We start from the raw sequence: 15,680 nt of genomic DNA, 5'->3' as shown, positions 1-15,680 counted from the left end.
CAGAGATTTTTTCCTGGGGTGGAGGTAGCTATTATGAGGGGGCATAGTTTTAAAGTAAGTGGAGGTAGATATAGGGGAGACTTCAGAGGTATGCTCTTTACTCAGAGAGTGGTCAGGGCATGGAATGCATTGCCAGAGAGGGTGGTGGAGTCGGCCTCATTAGGGGCATTTAAGTGGCTATTAGATAGGCATTTGGATGATAGTATAAGGTAGGGGTGGAGATTAGATAGACTTTAGGATTAGGGTAAACGTTTGGCACAATATTGTGGGCCGAAGGGTCTGTACTGTGCTGTACTGTACTATGTTCTAACACAGCAGGCCAGGCAGTATCAGAGAAACAGGAAAGCTGACATTTTGGGTCAGAACACTTCTTCAGAAAATCTGTGTTCCTCCAGCTCCACACTTTGTTATCATGAATGGGAAAGGTTTGGAGGGATATGGGCCAATTGCAGGCAGGTGGAACTAGGTTTGAGAGCATGGTCGGTGTGGACTGGTTGCACTGAAGGGTCTGTTTCCATGCTGCATAACTCTATGACTCTATTTTGGATCACTACCACCCTCTGGTGCCTTTCACATTAAAAATATATTCCCTTGCTATTGACACATCAACAAAATAATTTTTAATTAGAAATGATTCTGTTTTGAAAATTGAGGCCACTTTCTGAGTCCGGATCTCTTGTTTGAGACATACAAGGGACCATTGAAAGGTAAGAGCCATTGAAACCATTCATGGATGTTCGGAGCAAACACATCCAAATTCCTGCTCATCTCCTGGATCACCCCATTGACTTCTAAACAGAGGTATGATGAGAAAGAATGAGAAGACTGACTTATTTTTGATTACGTATTCTTCTGTTTTGCAGTTGAAAGGAAAATCATTATGCTAAATGTTTGCGTGTATGATAATTGACAAAAAATTATTTTAACTTTACACATAATATTTCCTGGCATTTTGTCCACTATTCCCCATATCCTGTTCCTTGAAAATGTTTAAATATTTCTATTATTGTACCTTGTCCCTTCAAAATGTTGAAATATTTTCATTGGTCAATGAGCGACTTTGAAAGAGGAGATAGTTCAAGTAGAGTTAAGGTATATTCGCACAAATGGGAACAGGAGATCAAACAGATCTCAGGCTTCCTGGATGGAGCAGATTGAAATCAAAATAAATAAAAGTATGCTCATTACAGGTGTCAGGTAGAAAATACAATTGGGAACCAAGAGAAATGCAGATCATTCAGAAGAGGTAAACATGATGTCAGAGAAGCAAAGAGATTTTGACAAAAGACTGGCAAGCCAAGATAAAGTTGAAACCCAAAGTCTTTGATAGGCACATCTATAGCATAAGGATGGTGAAAGGATGAGTAGGGCTGATTAGGAACCAAAAAGCTCTGTCACTAAATTAGTTCAAAATTGATAAGAGGAAGTGTTAGGTTGGCTATTAAAGCTTAAAGTTAACAAGACATTGCACTGATGAAATGCATCCAAGGATCTAAAGAAAGTAAGTGTGAAATTTATGGCGGGATTGGCCATAATCTTACAGTCTTCCCTAGACTTAAGGGAAGTACTAGAGGACTGGAGAATTGCAACTTCACATCCTTGTTCATAAAAGATTGTAAGGATAAGCCCAGCAATTACCAACTAGTCAGCTTAATGTCAACTGTAGGAAAGCTTCAGGAAACATTTATTTAGGACAGAATTAATCAAAATATGGAGAAAAGTGGGTTGATTAGGGAAAAAAAAAAACAGATTTCTAAAGGAAAAATAATGTTTAATTAACCTGCTTGAATATTTGGAAGAGGTAATATAAAATGTTGAAGAGGACAATGTTGTTGATGTGGTTAACATAAACTTTCAAAAGGAATTTGATACAATGCTATGCAATAGACTGCATTTCAAAGACTCTCTGAAGACTTCTCTGAAGAAATTCAATACGAGATGTCAACACCTGGAAGACACTCATTCAGAGGAAACCAACTTGAAGGAAGCTGATAACACTGTGTGGAGCTGAGGAACACAGCAGACCAGGCAGCATCAGAGGAGTAGGAAAGTTGACGTTTCGGGTCGGGACCCATCTTCAGAAAAGCTTCTGTGTGAAGGGACACATTTCTATGAGAACAGGAGGAATTACAGAAAAGGAATTGAGTTACATCTCATGGAAGAAAAGGACCAGTAGCCATGTGGATACAACATTGTCTGAGTGATAGGAAATAGAGTAGTGGTCACTGGGTGGTTTTTGGACTATGGAAAAGTTAATATTGAAGTTCCCCAAGGATCAGCATTGGTATCCTTGATTTTCCTAACATATATTAATGAACTAGATCTTAGTTTATGAGACAGTATCGAAATTGGAGATGATTGAAAATTTGGAAACATTGTAACCTGTGAGGAGGATGTTGTAGAATCTCAAAAAATATTGACAAATTAATGGGGTGAGTGGCATGGCAGATGAAATTCAGTGCCTGATGTATTTTGGTAGGCAGAGCATGGATAGGCAATATAAAATAGGAAATACTTAAGGAGATGCAGAAACAGAGGGACCTAGGTGTTTATGTGCATAGATCATTGGAGGTGGTAGAGAACAGTTAATGAAATATACAGTATCCTGGACATAACTAATAGCGGCATGGAGTACAATAGCAAGAAGCTAATGCTGAACTCATATAAAACACTGGTTAAAACTAAACTGGAGTATTCTGTACAGTTCTGGGCGCCACACTATAGAATAGATATGAATGCTTTTGGAAGAATGCGGAAGAGATTTATTAAAATAGCTCTAGTAATGAGAAATATCGGCTGTCAGGATAGACTGGAGAGTTTGAAACTATTCTCCTTGAAGACAAGAAGGAGATCTAATGGAAGTTTTCAAAATCATGAGAGGTCTGGATTGAATAGATAGGGATAAACTTTCCCACTTGTAAAATACTCAAGAGTGAGAGTGCACTGATTTAAAGTGATTTACAAAAGTAGCAAATATGATGAGATTTTAAAAAAGCTTTTTCACTTGACTAGAACGCACTGCCTGGAAGTATGGTGGAGGTGAAAAGGAGAGTGGCACAAATTTATAATGTTCATTGGATAGCTAGTGCAGATATGATAGACTGAAAGGCCTCCTTTTGTGCTGTAATAGGCGGCACGGTGGCTCAGCGGTTAGCACTGCTACCTCACAGCGCCAGGGGCCTGGGTTCAATTCCACCCTCAAGCAACTGTCTGTGTGGAATTTGCACGTTCTCCCTGTGTTTGCGTAGGTTTCCTCCGAGTGCTCCAGTTTCCTCCCACAGTCCAAAGACATGCAGGCTGGGTGCATTGGCTATGCTAAATTGCCCATAGTGTTCAGGGTTGTGTAGATTAGGTGGGTTATAGGAGGTTAGGTCTGGGTGGGATGCTCTGAGGGTAGATGTGGACTTGTTGGGCAGAGGGGCCTGTTTCCACACTGTGGGGATTCTTTGAAGATCTATGAACACTTCTGTGATAGCTCTTCTTAATATTATAATAGGAATGAATATGCCATGAGTGATAATTAATCATTCAGGTTAGTTAGATCTTTTTTGTTCATGTAATGTCCCAGAATGTCAGCTTAGATCATTTGACATTAGTTATTCAGATGTTTGTACAAACCAAATCAAGCATGTTACTGAAACTTTATGCTAATATGATATCTTGTGAAATGCTAATTAAGTTATTAAACAAATGCCGTGATTGGCAGAAGATCATTAAAAAGCTCTGGCAGGATTGAGAGAAGAGCAGGAATTTCTCCTAGTCTTATTGACAATATATCTACGACCACTAAAATAATCAGAAAAACTGAATAGTTTATCTTCTGGGCTGTGGGATCTTGGATTGTGCAAACTAGCTGCTACAATTAGTTACATTAAAACAGTAACTTTATCTCAAAACAATTCTTTCCATGTGAATTTTTGTGGAATATTTCTGGAATATGATCATATGATATATAAATGATGGTATTCCTTTTCTAATAAAATGTTGATTTTATTTGAAAATTGGGTAAAAGGAGCATATAAAATATTTATTTGTATTTTGCAGCAAATGGGAGTGGAGTGCACATTAGTAATGTGCGCTATGAAGATACTGGTGCTTACACTTGCAATGCCAAGAATGATGCAGGAGTGGATGAAGATATTGCATCACTTTTCGTGGACGATTCAGCCAGAAAGACACGTATGTAAAACCTATTGGAAACATTTTATTATTGTCCTTATCAGCATGGATTTTGAGTGCTTCAAAGAATGTGAAAGGATGCTGGTTTCATAAAAAGTGAAAATACTCTGAATACCACCATCAGAGGCAATTGAGCACCTAATTGGAACTTCATGCCAGTCTTCTATTGTGTGAAGTACTATGAAACACCAATGAATAAGTCATTAAAGCAAAGCCTTGTCTATCAGAAAGTCATTAAAAATCTGACAACAGGATTGAAGCATAGACAGTTCTCTTAGTCAGGTAAGAAACAGTTACACAAAAAAAGGAACAAATGAATTTATTATCTTATTGACTATGGGGATCTTGGATTGTGAAAACTAGCTGCTGCAATTATTTGCATTAAAAAATCACAATAAATTACATAAAAATAACCCTATCTCAAAACAATTCATTTTATGGGAATCTTCATGCAGTTCTTTCTGGGATGATATAACTATATATGAAGTTCAACTAAAGTAAATTGAATCCTTGGAAAATTTTTATTTGTTCACACAAAGGGCAGAATTTATTTTTTATTCACTCACAGGATTTGGGTGTCCCTGGCTTGCCAGCATGTCATAACTGCCCTTGAGAAGGTGGTGGTGAGCTGTCCTCTTGAATTGCTGCTGTCCATGTGCTGTAAATAAATCCACAGTGCTGTTAGGGGGAGAATTCCAGGAATTTGACCTAGTGACAGTGAAGGAACAGTGAAATAATTCCAAGTCAGGAATGGTGAGTAGCTTGGAGAGGAATTTGTAGATGGTGGTGTTTCCATGTGTCTGCTGTCCTTCTCAACGAAAGTGGTTGAGAACTTGGAAGGAACATCCAAGGGGATGTTTGTGGATGCAGTGCTAATCGAACAAACTGCTTTATCCTGGTTAGTATCAAGCTCCTTGAGTGTTGTTGAAGGTCCTCTCACCCATGCAAGTGTAGAATATTTAATCACACCCCCTGATTTGTGCCTTATAATTGATGGACAAGCTTTGGGGAGCCAAGAGGAAAGTTACTATTGCAATATTCCTGGCCTCTGCATTCAAATGAGTTCAGGTTGTCCACATGAGAGTCATATCTCTTCCAATTTCTTCTTCTGATTACTGTCATCTGACGAGCAGATTGGTGAGAATAAGGTCAAGTAAGTTTTTCTCTGTTGTTGGTTCCCTCAACCCTTTTTCAGACCCAGTCAACATGTATATCTTTTAGGACTTGATCAGCATAGTAGATAGTGGTGCTGATGGAAGAGGTAGACATTGAAGTCCCCCATCAAGAATACATTCTGCACTTCTGCCACCCTCAGTGCTGCCTACAAGTGGTATTCGACAAGAAGGAGGGGGTTGGTAAAGCGGCAAAGTATGTAGTTATCAACAAGAAGTTTTCATCGCCTATGTTGACATGATACAATGAGACATCATGGAGTCAGGGTCATTGCTGAGGGCTCTCAGGGCAATTCCCTCTCAGCTGTAATCCATGGACCTTTGTGGGTCTTCCCTTCCATTGGAACAGACCATCCCCATGGATGGTGGTAGTGCTTTCATATTGAGAGACATGATGCCATGGGTATATTTGTCAGGCTGTGGTTGACTGTTGCTCTCCCAATTTTGGCACTAGCCCACAAATGTTGCTTGGTAGGACTTTGCATGGTCAATAGGACTAAGTTAGCCATTGTCATTTCACAATCTGAACAAGTTACTGCAGAGTAGGTGCTGCTTGATGGCACTGCTGTTGACATTTTCTGTCACTTTATTGATGATTAAGAGTAGACCAATGAGGCTGGGTTGGATTTGTCCTACTTTTTGTGTAGAGAACATCCCTGAGCAATTTTCCACTTTGTCAGGTAGATGCCAGTGTTGTAACCGTACTGGAAGAGCTTGCCAAGAAGAGCAGTGCATTCTGGAGCACATGTCTTCAGTACTATTGTCGGAATGTTGTCATGGCCCGTAGCCTTTTTATTGTCCATTGCCTCCAACCATTTCTGTATATTATGTAGAGTGAATTGAAATGGCTGAAGACTTGTATGTGTAACCCTGGGAACCACTGGAGGAGGCTGAGATGGATCATCCACTTAGCACTTCTGGCTGAAGATTTCTGCGAATGCTTCAGCCTTATCTGTTGTACTGATGTGTCGGGCTCTTTCTATGATCTTTCTATGATCTTTCATCATCAAGGTTGGCGATTTTCTGGAGCCTCCTCCTCCATTGAGTTAATTGTCCACCATCATTCACAACTGGATGTGATGGACTGCAGAGCTTAAATCTGATCCATTTGCTGAGGGATCACTTAGATCTTCCTCTCACTTACTGTTTATGCTATTTGGCAGGCAAGTGTTGCTTGGTATCTTTACCAGGTTGACATCTCACTTTTAGGAATGCCTGGTGCTGCTCCTTGCATGATCTCCTGCACTCTCCATTGAACCGGGGTTGATCCCCTGTCTTGATGATGGTGGTTAAGTGGAGGATATGCCAAGCCATGAGGTTGCAGATTGTGCTGGAGTAAACTGTGCTGCTGTTGATGGCCCACAATGCCCAGTGGATGCCCAAATTTTGGTTGATAAGTCTGTTAAAAGTTTGTCTCATTTAGCACACTGATAGTGCCACACAACACAGTTTGAAGGCAGGCCTTTGTCTCCACAGTGATTGTGCTGTGGCCATTTTTCCCAATACTACCATAGAAAGATGCATCTGCAGCAGGCAGATTGGTAAGGATGAGGTGATGTATGTTCTTCCCTCTCGTTGGTACCCTCATGACTTGCTACAGAACTATTCTAGCAGTTATGTCCTTTAGGACCCAACCAGCTTGATCAGTCGTGCTGCCAAGCCATTCTTGATGGTGAATACTGAAATCCCTACTCAGAATACAGTCTGCACCTTGCTCAGTGCTTCCTTCAAGTGGAGGAGCGCAGCATCATTATCTGAGGGAGGCCAGTACATGATAATCAGAATGAGTTTCCTTCCCCATGTTTGACCTGAAGCCATGAGACTTCATGGGGTCTGGAGTCACTGTTGAGGAGTCCAAGGGCAATTCTCTCTCAACTGTGTACTGCCATCACCTCTGCCGGCTTTGTCCTGCCAGGACATTTCCAGGGATGATGATGTTGGTGTCTGGGACATTGTCTATAAGGTATGATTCAATGAGTATGTCTGTGTCAGTTTATTGCTTGACTGATCTATGAGATAGCTATGCCAGGGAGGACTTGGCAGAATCGACAGAGGTGTTTCTGGTGCTGTCTTTTCCGGTGCCTAGGTCGACGCCAGCTTGTCTATCTAGTTACATTTCTTTGTTAAGACTTTATAATTATCGATACAATTGGTGAGCTCGCTAGGGCATTTCAGAGTACAGTTCAGAATCAATCACATTGCTATAGGATTCATGTTGGCCCGACCAGGTGAGGATAGCAGATTTCCTTCTCTGAAGGACATTAGTAAGCTTTTCTAGCAATCGGCAATGATTTCACATTCATGAGTAGGTTCTTATTTCCAGATATTCTTGATTGAATTTAAACTCCACCATCTGCCATGGCGGGATTACGAGCCCTCGTCTCCAGAATATTAGCTGAATTTCTGGATTAATAGTGTAGCAATGATATCATTTGGCCATTGCCTCCCCTAGAATTATTAGACCTATAACGTGACTGCTACAGAAAGATGACTTGTTATGACATAAGAGAATGATATTTTGGGGAATTGTAATAGCAAGTAAGTAGCAAAGGGTGGCTGTGAGTAGATATCTCTTGACATTAGCAAGGTACCACCATAAGGATATATTATTGTGTATTGCTATTTGAAATATTTATATATAGAGAGAGAGAGAGAGAGAGAGAGAGCTAAGGATAGAAGCAAAGCAATTTGTAGTTGACACTAAATTGGAGGAGGATACTGATGAGCATAGAGAGATCCAAATAGTGTGGAAGAGTGATTGTTGAAAATTACATTTAATGTTGGCAAATGCAAGATTGTGAGATCTGGGTTGAGAAATAGAAAGTGCGGATAGAAATGGGGCCATATGAGAAATGGAAAGTGTGGATAGAAATGGGGCCATATCACATTTATTTTCTTCATTGTCTTGTTCGCCCTTTTGAAATTTTGAATTGAAAATATAAATTTGGGGTGGGGTTTAAAGCATTATATGCATTTTCCATGCTATTAAGTGAATCTAGTATAGTACCTCTGCTTGCTGTCACAGGTTATTCACACAACAAGCAGTAATATAATCTGATTGTTGCTGTTTTGACAAATTTATGCATATCGTGAGCAAGTAGCCATCTCTTGCTTGGAGCTTGAAATATAACTAAAAGCATTCAGAGTGCGATTTATTGCTTGTATTTCTTCTGACTGCTTCAAGTACCTGTAATAGAATCAGTATGTCTTATCTCATATTTTATGTACCTGTTTACCTGATTTATCACATAGAATAGAATCCCTACAGTGTGGAAACAGGCCCTTCGGCCCAACAAGCCCACACCGCCCCTCAGAGTATCCCACCCAGACCCATCCCCCTAATCTAGGCATCCCTCAGCACTATGGGCAATTTAGCATGGCCAATTCACCTAGCCTGCACATCTTTGGACTGTGGGAGGAAACCAGAGCACCTGGAGGAAACCCACGCAAACACAAGGATATTGTGTAAACTCCACACAGACAGTCGCCTGAGCGTGGAATTGAACCCAGGTTCCTGGTGCCATGAGGCAGCAGTGCTAACCATTGAGCCACTGTGCCACCCCAATTTATTTATTTATTGGTAATTTATTTTGCTGCTTTTTGGGAAATGCAGAAAAAACTACCAAAGTGTTCTCATCCTCTTCACACATGGACAAACATTTACTCCTTCTCTCTTCACAGAAGCTGCCAGACCTGTTGAGTTTCTCAATCAATTTCAGTTCTTGTTTGTTTAAGATTTCCAGCATCCAGAGTTCTTTTCTATATTTTTGGATTTAATCCATTTTTGTTTCCATTCTGTCAATTTAATTTCTGTATGGCAAAACAGATTAACAAGTAGAGTTGATTTTAGAAATAGAACAGAACAGTACAGCACAGTACAGGCCCTTCAGCCCACAATGTTGTGCCAACCTATTATCCTACTCTAAGATCAAACTACCCTGCATACCCTACATTTTACTATCATCCATATGCCTATCCAAGAGTTGCTTAAATGTCCCAAATGTATCTGACTGATTTGATTGATTTGATTTAATTTATTATTGTCACATGTCCCTAGGTACATGAAAAGTTTTGTTCTGCGTGAGGTAGCAGATCATTATCATATAACGTGCATAGAGGTAATAGAACAGAGCGCAGAATGCAATGTTACGTCTGCCGAGAACGTGCTCAAAGAGCGAAACCAACATTAAATTTAAAGTTTGGGACGTCCATTCAAAAGTTTAATAACAATGGGGAAGAAGCTGTTCTTGCATTTATTGGTTCATGTGTTTACACCTTTGTTTCTTCTGCCTGACAGATGAGTTTGGAAGATATTACAAACGGGGTGGGAGGTATCTTTAATTATATTAGCTGCCTTTTTGAAGCAACGAGAAGTACAGGTGGAGTCAATGGATGTAAGGTTGGCTTGCATGATGGGCTGGGCTGTGTTCACAACTCTCTGTAGTTTCTTACTGCGCTGGGCCGGGTATTTTCCATACCAAGCCATGGTACATCTGGATAGAATACTTTCTATGGTGCATCTATAAAAGTTGGTGAGAGTGCATACTGGATTTCTTTAGCCTCCTGAGGAAGTAGAGGTGTTGCTGTGCTTTCTTGACCATCGCATCAACATAGATGGACCAGGACAGATTGTTGGTGATTGTAACTCTAAGGAACTTGACGCTCTCAACCACCTCCACTCCATTGATGTAGATAAGGACGTTCCTTCCACCTTGATTCCTGAAGTCAATGACTATGTCTTTCATTTTGCTGACACTGAGGGAGAAATTGTTATCTTTACACCACACCAGCAAGTACTCTATCTCTTTCGTGAATTCTATATTGTCATTGTTGAGATCTGGCCTACAATGGTGGTATCACTGTAGATGAACTTGTAGATGGAATTACAGCAAAATTTGGCCACGCAGTCATGAGTGTAAGGGGCTGAGAACACGGCCTCGTGGGGCGCCAGTGTTGAGGACTGTCGTGGATGAGATGTTGTTGCCTATTCTCACTGATTGCTGTCTGTGAGTCAGGAAGTTGAGGATCCAGTTGCAAAGGGTGGAGCAGAGACCTGGGTCTTGAGTTTGAACATTAATTTGTTTGGAATTATGGTGTTGAAGGTGGAGCTATAGTCAATAAGTAGGAGCCTGACGTAGGTATCCTTGTTAACCAGACAAGACCTGTTATGATGGTAGCAAATTGCAAGGGATTGAGCCAGGCTGGGAGGCTAGAGGTGATGTGAGCCATGTCTAACCTTCATAATTCTGGAGATCAGAGCCACCGGCTATAGTCTTTAAGGCATGCTGCATGAGTTTTCTTTGGTACCGGGATTATGGCAGTCTTCTTGAAGTAGGCGGGGACTTTAGGATGTAGTAAGGAGAGGTTAAAGATGTCAGCAAGATATCATTGTTAAAGACTCCTGTTAGCTGGTATGTGCAGGATCTGAGTGCATGGCCAGGAGCTTCATCTGGGCCAGTCACTTTCTGTGGGTTCACTCTTAAAAAGGCCAATCTGACATCTGCAGCCAGTGACTGAAGAATCAGGTGCATCCAAGGCCATCTGGGTGGGTGACACTGTTTCTTTGGCTGCGTCGATAGCTGAGTTGATAATGGGGAGCCAGTGGATTTGGTTTACTTGGACTTTCTAAAGGATTTCAATAAGGGCCCCCACAGAGATTACATGTAAAATTAGAGTACATGGGATTGGAGTAGTCTAATGACATGGTAATAACACTGGCTGGCAGACAGGGAACAGAGATTAGGAATAAATGGGTCATTTCCTGAGTGGCAGCCAGTGACTAGTGGGGTAACACAGAAGTCAGTGCATGAACCTCAAATATTGATGGTATATAGAGGCCAAGTGCTGGAACGTGCAAGAATAGTTAGTTGGTTGTTTTTGACTGGCACAGATGTAATATGTAAAGGGACTTTTTCTGTGCAGTAGATCTCAATGACTCAATGACTGATCTAACCCTCTTTTGTCCTCTATTTTAAAACTACTCACTGACTTGCCAAATTGTACTTCCACACAATTATACTGAAGTCTTGCCAGCTTTTTCACATTGTCAATCTAAAATATAAAAGCATAGCAAGGAGCAGCAGGAGTAGGCCAATGTCAGCAGCAGGAGTCAATGCAAAGATGAACACTGTGAATTTTTAGTCACCAAGAATAAAAAATAATAAATGCTCAACCATTAACAAGTTTTCCAAAAGGGACATCCTTATCTCATATATAATAGCAAGACTTTCCAAGGCTTCTGATAATGTTGTGCCACAGGCATTTCAAAATCTTCTGAACAAAATATTTTTAACCGATTAAAATGGGCTTTTACATAAAGAGGGATAAACTTATTTTTGAGCATCTCTAGAATTAAAATTTCTCTTTAAAAGAAAAGATTGCTCATTTAAGACAAAAATTAGATTTTTGCTTAAAAAAGGTTGTAAGTCCTTGAGAGGTAGTAGGAACTGCAGATGCTGGAGAATCTGAGATAACAAGGTGTAGAGCTGGATGAACACAGCAGGCCAAGCAGCATCAGAGGAGCAGGAAGGCTGACGTTTCAGGTATAAGTCTTTGAGACTTGCTTCCTCAAAAGTGGGCGGCATGGTGGCTCAGTGGTTAGCACTGTTGCCTCACAGCGCCAGGGACCAGGTTCGATTTTACCCTTGGGTGACTATGTGGAGTTTGCACATTCTCCCTGTGTCTGCGTGGGTTTCCTCTGGGTGCTCCAGTTTCCACCCACAGTGCAAAGATGTGCAGGTTAGGTGGATTGGCTATGCTAAATTGCCCGGAGTGTTCAGGGATGTGTAGATTAAGTGGGTCGTAGGGGGATGGGCCTGGGTGGGATGCTCTGAGGGTCAGTGTGGACTAGTTGGGCCAAAGGGCCTGTTTCCACACTGTAGGGATTCTATAAAAAAAAATTGAACATCAGCATTTGAATAACTTTTAAGACAAGAAGTAGTTAGATTCTTGATAAGTAAATTGATCAAAGGTTTTCAGAGGTTGGTGGGAATGTGTAATATTCAGATCAGCCATGATCTTATTGAATAAGATAGCAATCAGGAGATCTTGCTAACATTATAGAAGTCACTAACCAGACAACACCTGGAATACGAAGAACAATTTTAGGAAAGCTATAGTGGCATTGTAATCCAAGAGCTTCACAAAGTAGATTCCGGGTGTGGAGGGAAATTCTTGTAAGGGAGACTTGTACTCATTGGAGTTTAGAAGAATGCGTGAAACCTTATTGAAATATACAATACTTGACTTGACAGAATAGATGTAGAGAGATTGTTTCATCATGTGGGAAAGTCTAGGACCAGAGGCCATAATCTCAGAGTAAGGGAACAGTCAGATGAGAATTTTTTTTCTGTTAGAGAGTTATCAATCAGTAGCATTCTTTACTCCAGAGAGCTGTCAAGGCTGGGTTGTTAATTATATTCAAGGCTAAGAGATAGATTTCAAATCAGTAAGGGAATCAAGGTTTATAAGGTAGTGAAGTGGAGTTGAGGGTCATCAGATTTTTATTTTGCACGAATGTGCTGGACTCCCTTATTATTGAGGATAAGGTTGTTTGTGCAGCCTCCTGCTCCAGTGAGTTTTTAATTGTCCACCTCTGTTCATGACTAGATGTGTAAGACAAAGTTGGGATTCACATGGGATTCAGGGTAAGCTTGCCAATTGGATACAAAATTATCTTAACACAAGAGACAGAGAGTGATGGTGGAGGGACCCTTCTGAAGAAGGGTCTAGGCCCGAAACGTCAGCTTTCCTGCTCCTCTGATGCTGCTTGGCCTGCTGTGTTCATCCAACTCTACACCTTGTTGTATCAGTGATGGTGGAGGGTTGTTTTTCAGACTGAAGGCCTGTGACGAGCGGTGTTCCATAGGGATTGGCATTTGGTTCACTTTTGTTTGTAATTTATTTAAATGAATAAGACGAGAATATAGAAGGCATGGTTAGTAAGTTTGTTGATGACAACAAGATCAGTGGTAGAGTGGACAGTGAAAAAGGTTTTCTAAGATTACAAAGTGATCTTGATCAATTGGGTCAATGGGCTAAAGAGTGGCAGATGGAGTTTAATTATAATAGTTGTGAGGTATTGCATTTTGGTAAAACAAACAAGGACAGAACTATACAATTAGAAGTACGGTCTTGGATAGTGCTGTAGAACAGACAGACCTAAAGGTTCAGGTAAATAATTCTTTGAAGTTCATCACATACAGATAAGGTGGTTAAGAAGGCATTCAGCACGCTTGCCTTCATTGCTCAGACCTTTGAGTAGAGGAGTTGGGATGTTACGTTGAGGTTGTACAGGACATTGGTGAGGCCTCGTCTGGAGTATTTTGTGCATTCTGATTTGGGAAGGGTAGTAATAAGATGAAGAGGGTTCAGAAGACAGTTACCAGGTTGTTGCTGGGAATGGAGGGCTTGAGTTATGGAGAGAAGCTAGATAGACTGGGACTCTTTTTTTCACTGGAACATTGAGGGCTGACCTGATTGAGGATTATAAAATCATGAGGGGTGTAGATAAGGTGTCTTTTCCCTAGTGTGGGGGATTTCAAGATAAGGGGTATATTTTTAAGGCGTGAGGAGAAAGATTTCAAAATAAAATGTGGGACTTCTTTTTACACAGAGAGTGGTTTGTGCGTGGAAAAAACTTCCAGATGAAGTGGTGAATGCAGGTACAGTTACAACGTTTAAAAGACAGAAGATAAGTACATGAATAGGAAAGATTTGGAAGGATATGGGCCAGGAGCAGGCAGGTGGGACTAGTTTAGTTTGTGATTATAGTCAGCATGGACTGATTGGACCAGAAGGTGGGTTTCTGTGCTGTATGACTCTGTGACTTTATGACTGCAAAGCTTAGATCTGATTCATTTGTTGTGAAATCGCGTAGCACTGCCTGTCGCTTGCTGCTTATGCTGATTGGCATGCAAGTAGTCCTGTTTTGCAGCTTCGTTAGCTTGACACCTTATTTTTAGATTTGCCTGGTGCTGTTCTGCACTCTTCATTGAGTTGTACAGAATTCCATGAGAACTGTGTAGAAGTGACTCAAATTTGACAGAATGCTACAGATTGACAAAGCTCTGAGAGAAAAATGTCCTTGTCTCACTTAAGAGATAGTAGGAACTGCAGATGCTGGAGAATCTGGGATAACAAGGTGTAGAACTGGATGAACACAGCAGGCCAAGCAGCATCAGAGGAGCAGGAAGGCTGACATTTCGGGCCTGGACCCTTCTTCAGAAGTGGGGGAGGGGAAGGGGGTTCTGAAATAAATAGGGAGAGAGAGGGAGGCGGATAGAAGATGGATAGAGGAGAAGATAGGTGGAGAGGAGACAGACAGGTCAAAGAGGCGGGGATGGAGCCAGTAAAGGTGAGTGTAGGTGGGGAGGTAGGGAGGAGATAGGTCAGTCCAGGGAGGATGGACAGGTCAAGGGGGCACGATGAGGGTAGTAGGTAGGAGATGGGGGTGGGGCTTGAGGTGGGAGGAGGGGATAGGTGGGAGGAAGGACAGGTTAGGGAGGTGAGGACGAGCTGGGCTGGTTTTAGGATGCGGTAGGGGGAGGGGAAATTTTGAAGCTTGTGAAATCCACATTGATACCATTGGGCTGCAGGGTTCCCAAGGGGAATATGAGTTGCTGTTCCTGCAACCTTTGGATGGCATCGTTGTGGCACTGCAGGAGGCCCAGGATGGACATGTCGTCTGAGGAATGGGAGGGGGAGTTGAAATGGTTCGCGACTGGGAGGTGCAGTTGTTTAGTGCGAACCGAGCGTAGGTGTTCTGCAAAGTGGTCCCCAAGCCTCCGCTTGGTTTCCCCGATGTAGAGGAGGCCACAACGGGAACAGCGGATGCCGTATACCACATTAGCAGATGTGCAGGTGAACATCTGCTTGACATGGAAAGTCTTCTTGGGGCCTGGGATGGGGATGAGGGGGGAGGTGTAGGGGCAGGTGTAGCACTTCCTGCGGTTGCAGGGAAAAGTGCCAGGTGTGGTGGGGCTGGAGGGGAGTGTGGAGCGAACAAGGGAGTCACGGAGAGAGTGGTCCCTCCGGAAAGCAGATAAGGGTGGGGAGGGAAGGATGTCTTTGGTGGTGGGGTCGGATTGCAGATGGCGGAAGTGTCAGAGGATGATGCATTGGATCCGGCGGTTGGTGGGGTGGTACGTGAGGACGAGAGGGATTGTTTTTTGGTTGTTATTGCGGGGAGGGGTTGTGAGGGATGAGTTGCAGGAAATGCGGGAGACACGGTCGAGGGCATTCTCGACCACTGAAGCGGGGAAGTTGCAGTCCTTGAAAAACAAGGACATCTGAGATGTACGGGAGTGGAATGCCTCATCCTGGGAGCAG

At 42.0% G+C, this 15,680-nt stretch overlaps 1 protein-coding gene across 1 annotated transcript in view; it reads left to right on the top strand.

Moving 5' to 3' along the window:
• fstl5 (follistatin-like 5) overlaps positions 1–15,680 on the top strand; it is a 495,975-nt gene that overhangs the window by 442,968 nt on the left and 37,327 nt on the right. Inside the window, exon 9 of the mRNA XM_048607644.1 lies at positions 4,045–4,179. Within this exon, the coding sequence (XP_048463601.1) occupies positions 4,045–4,179 (135 nt within the window). The remainder of the gene's footprint in view (positions 1–4,044; positions 4,180–15,680) is intronic.

The sequence above is a fragment of the Rhincodon typus genome, chromosome 1 (genome assembly GCF_021869965.1).
Source record: "Rhincodon typus isolate 14 chromosome 1, sRhiTyp1.1, whole genome shotgun sequence".
In the NCBI taxonomy this organism is placed as follows: domain Eukaryota; kingdom Metazoa; phylum Chordata; class Chondrichthyes; order Orectolobiformes; family Rhincodontidae; genus Rhincodon; species Rhincodon typus.
Note: the sequence above shows the minus strand (reverse complement) of the source record. Positions and strands in the feature narration are given on the sequence as shown.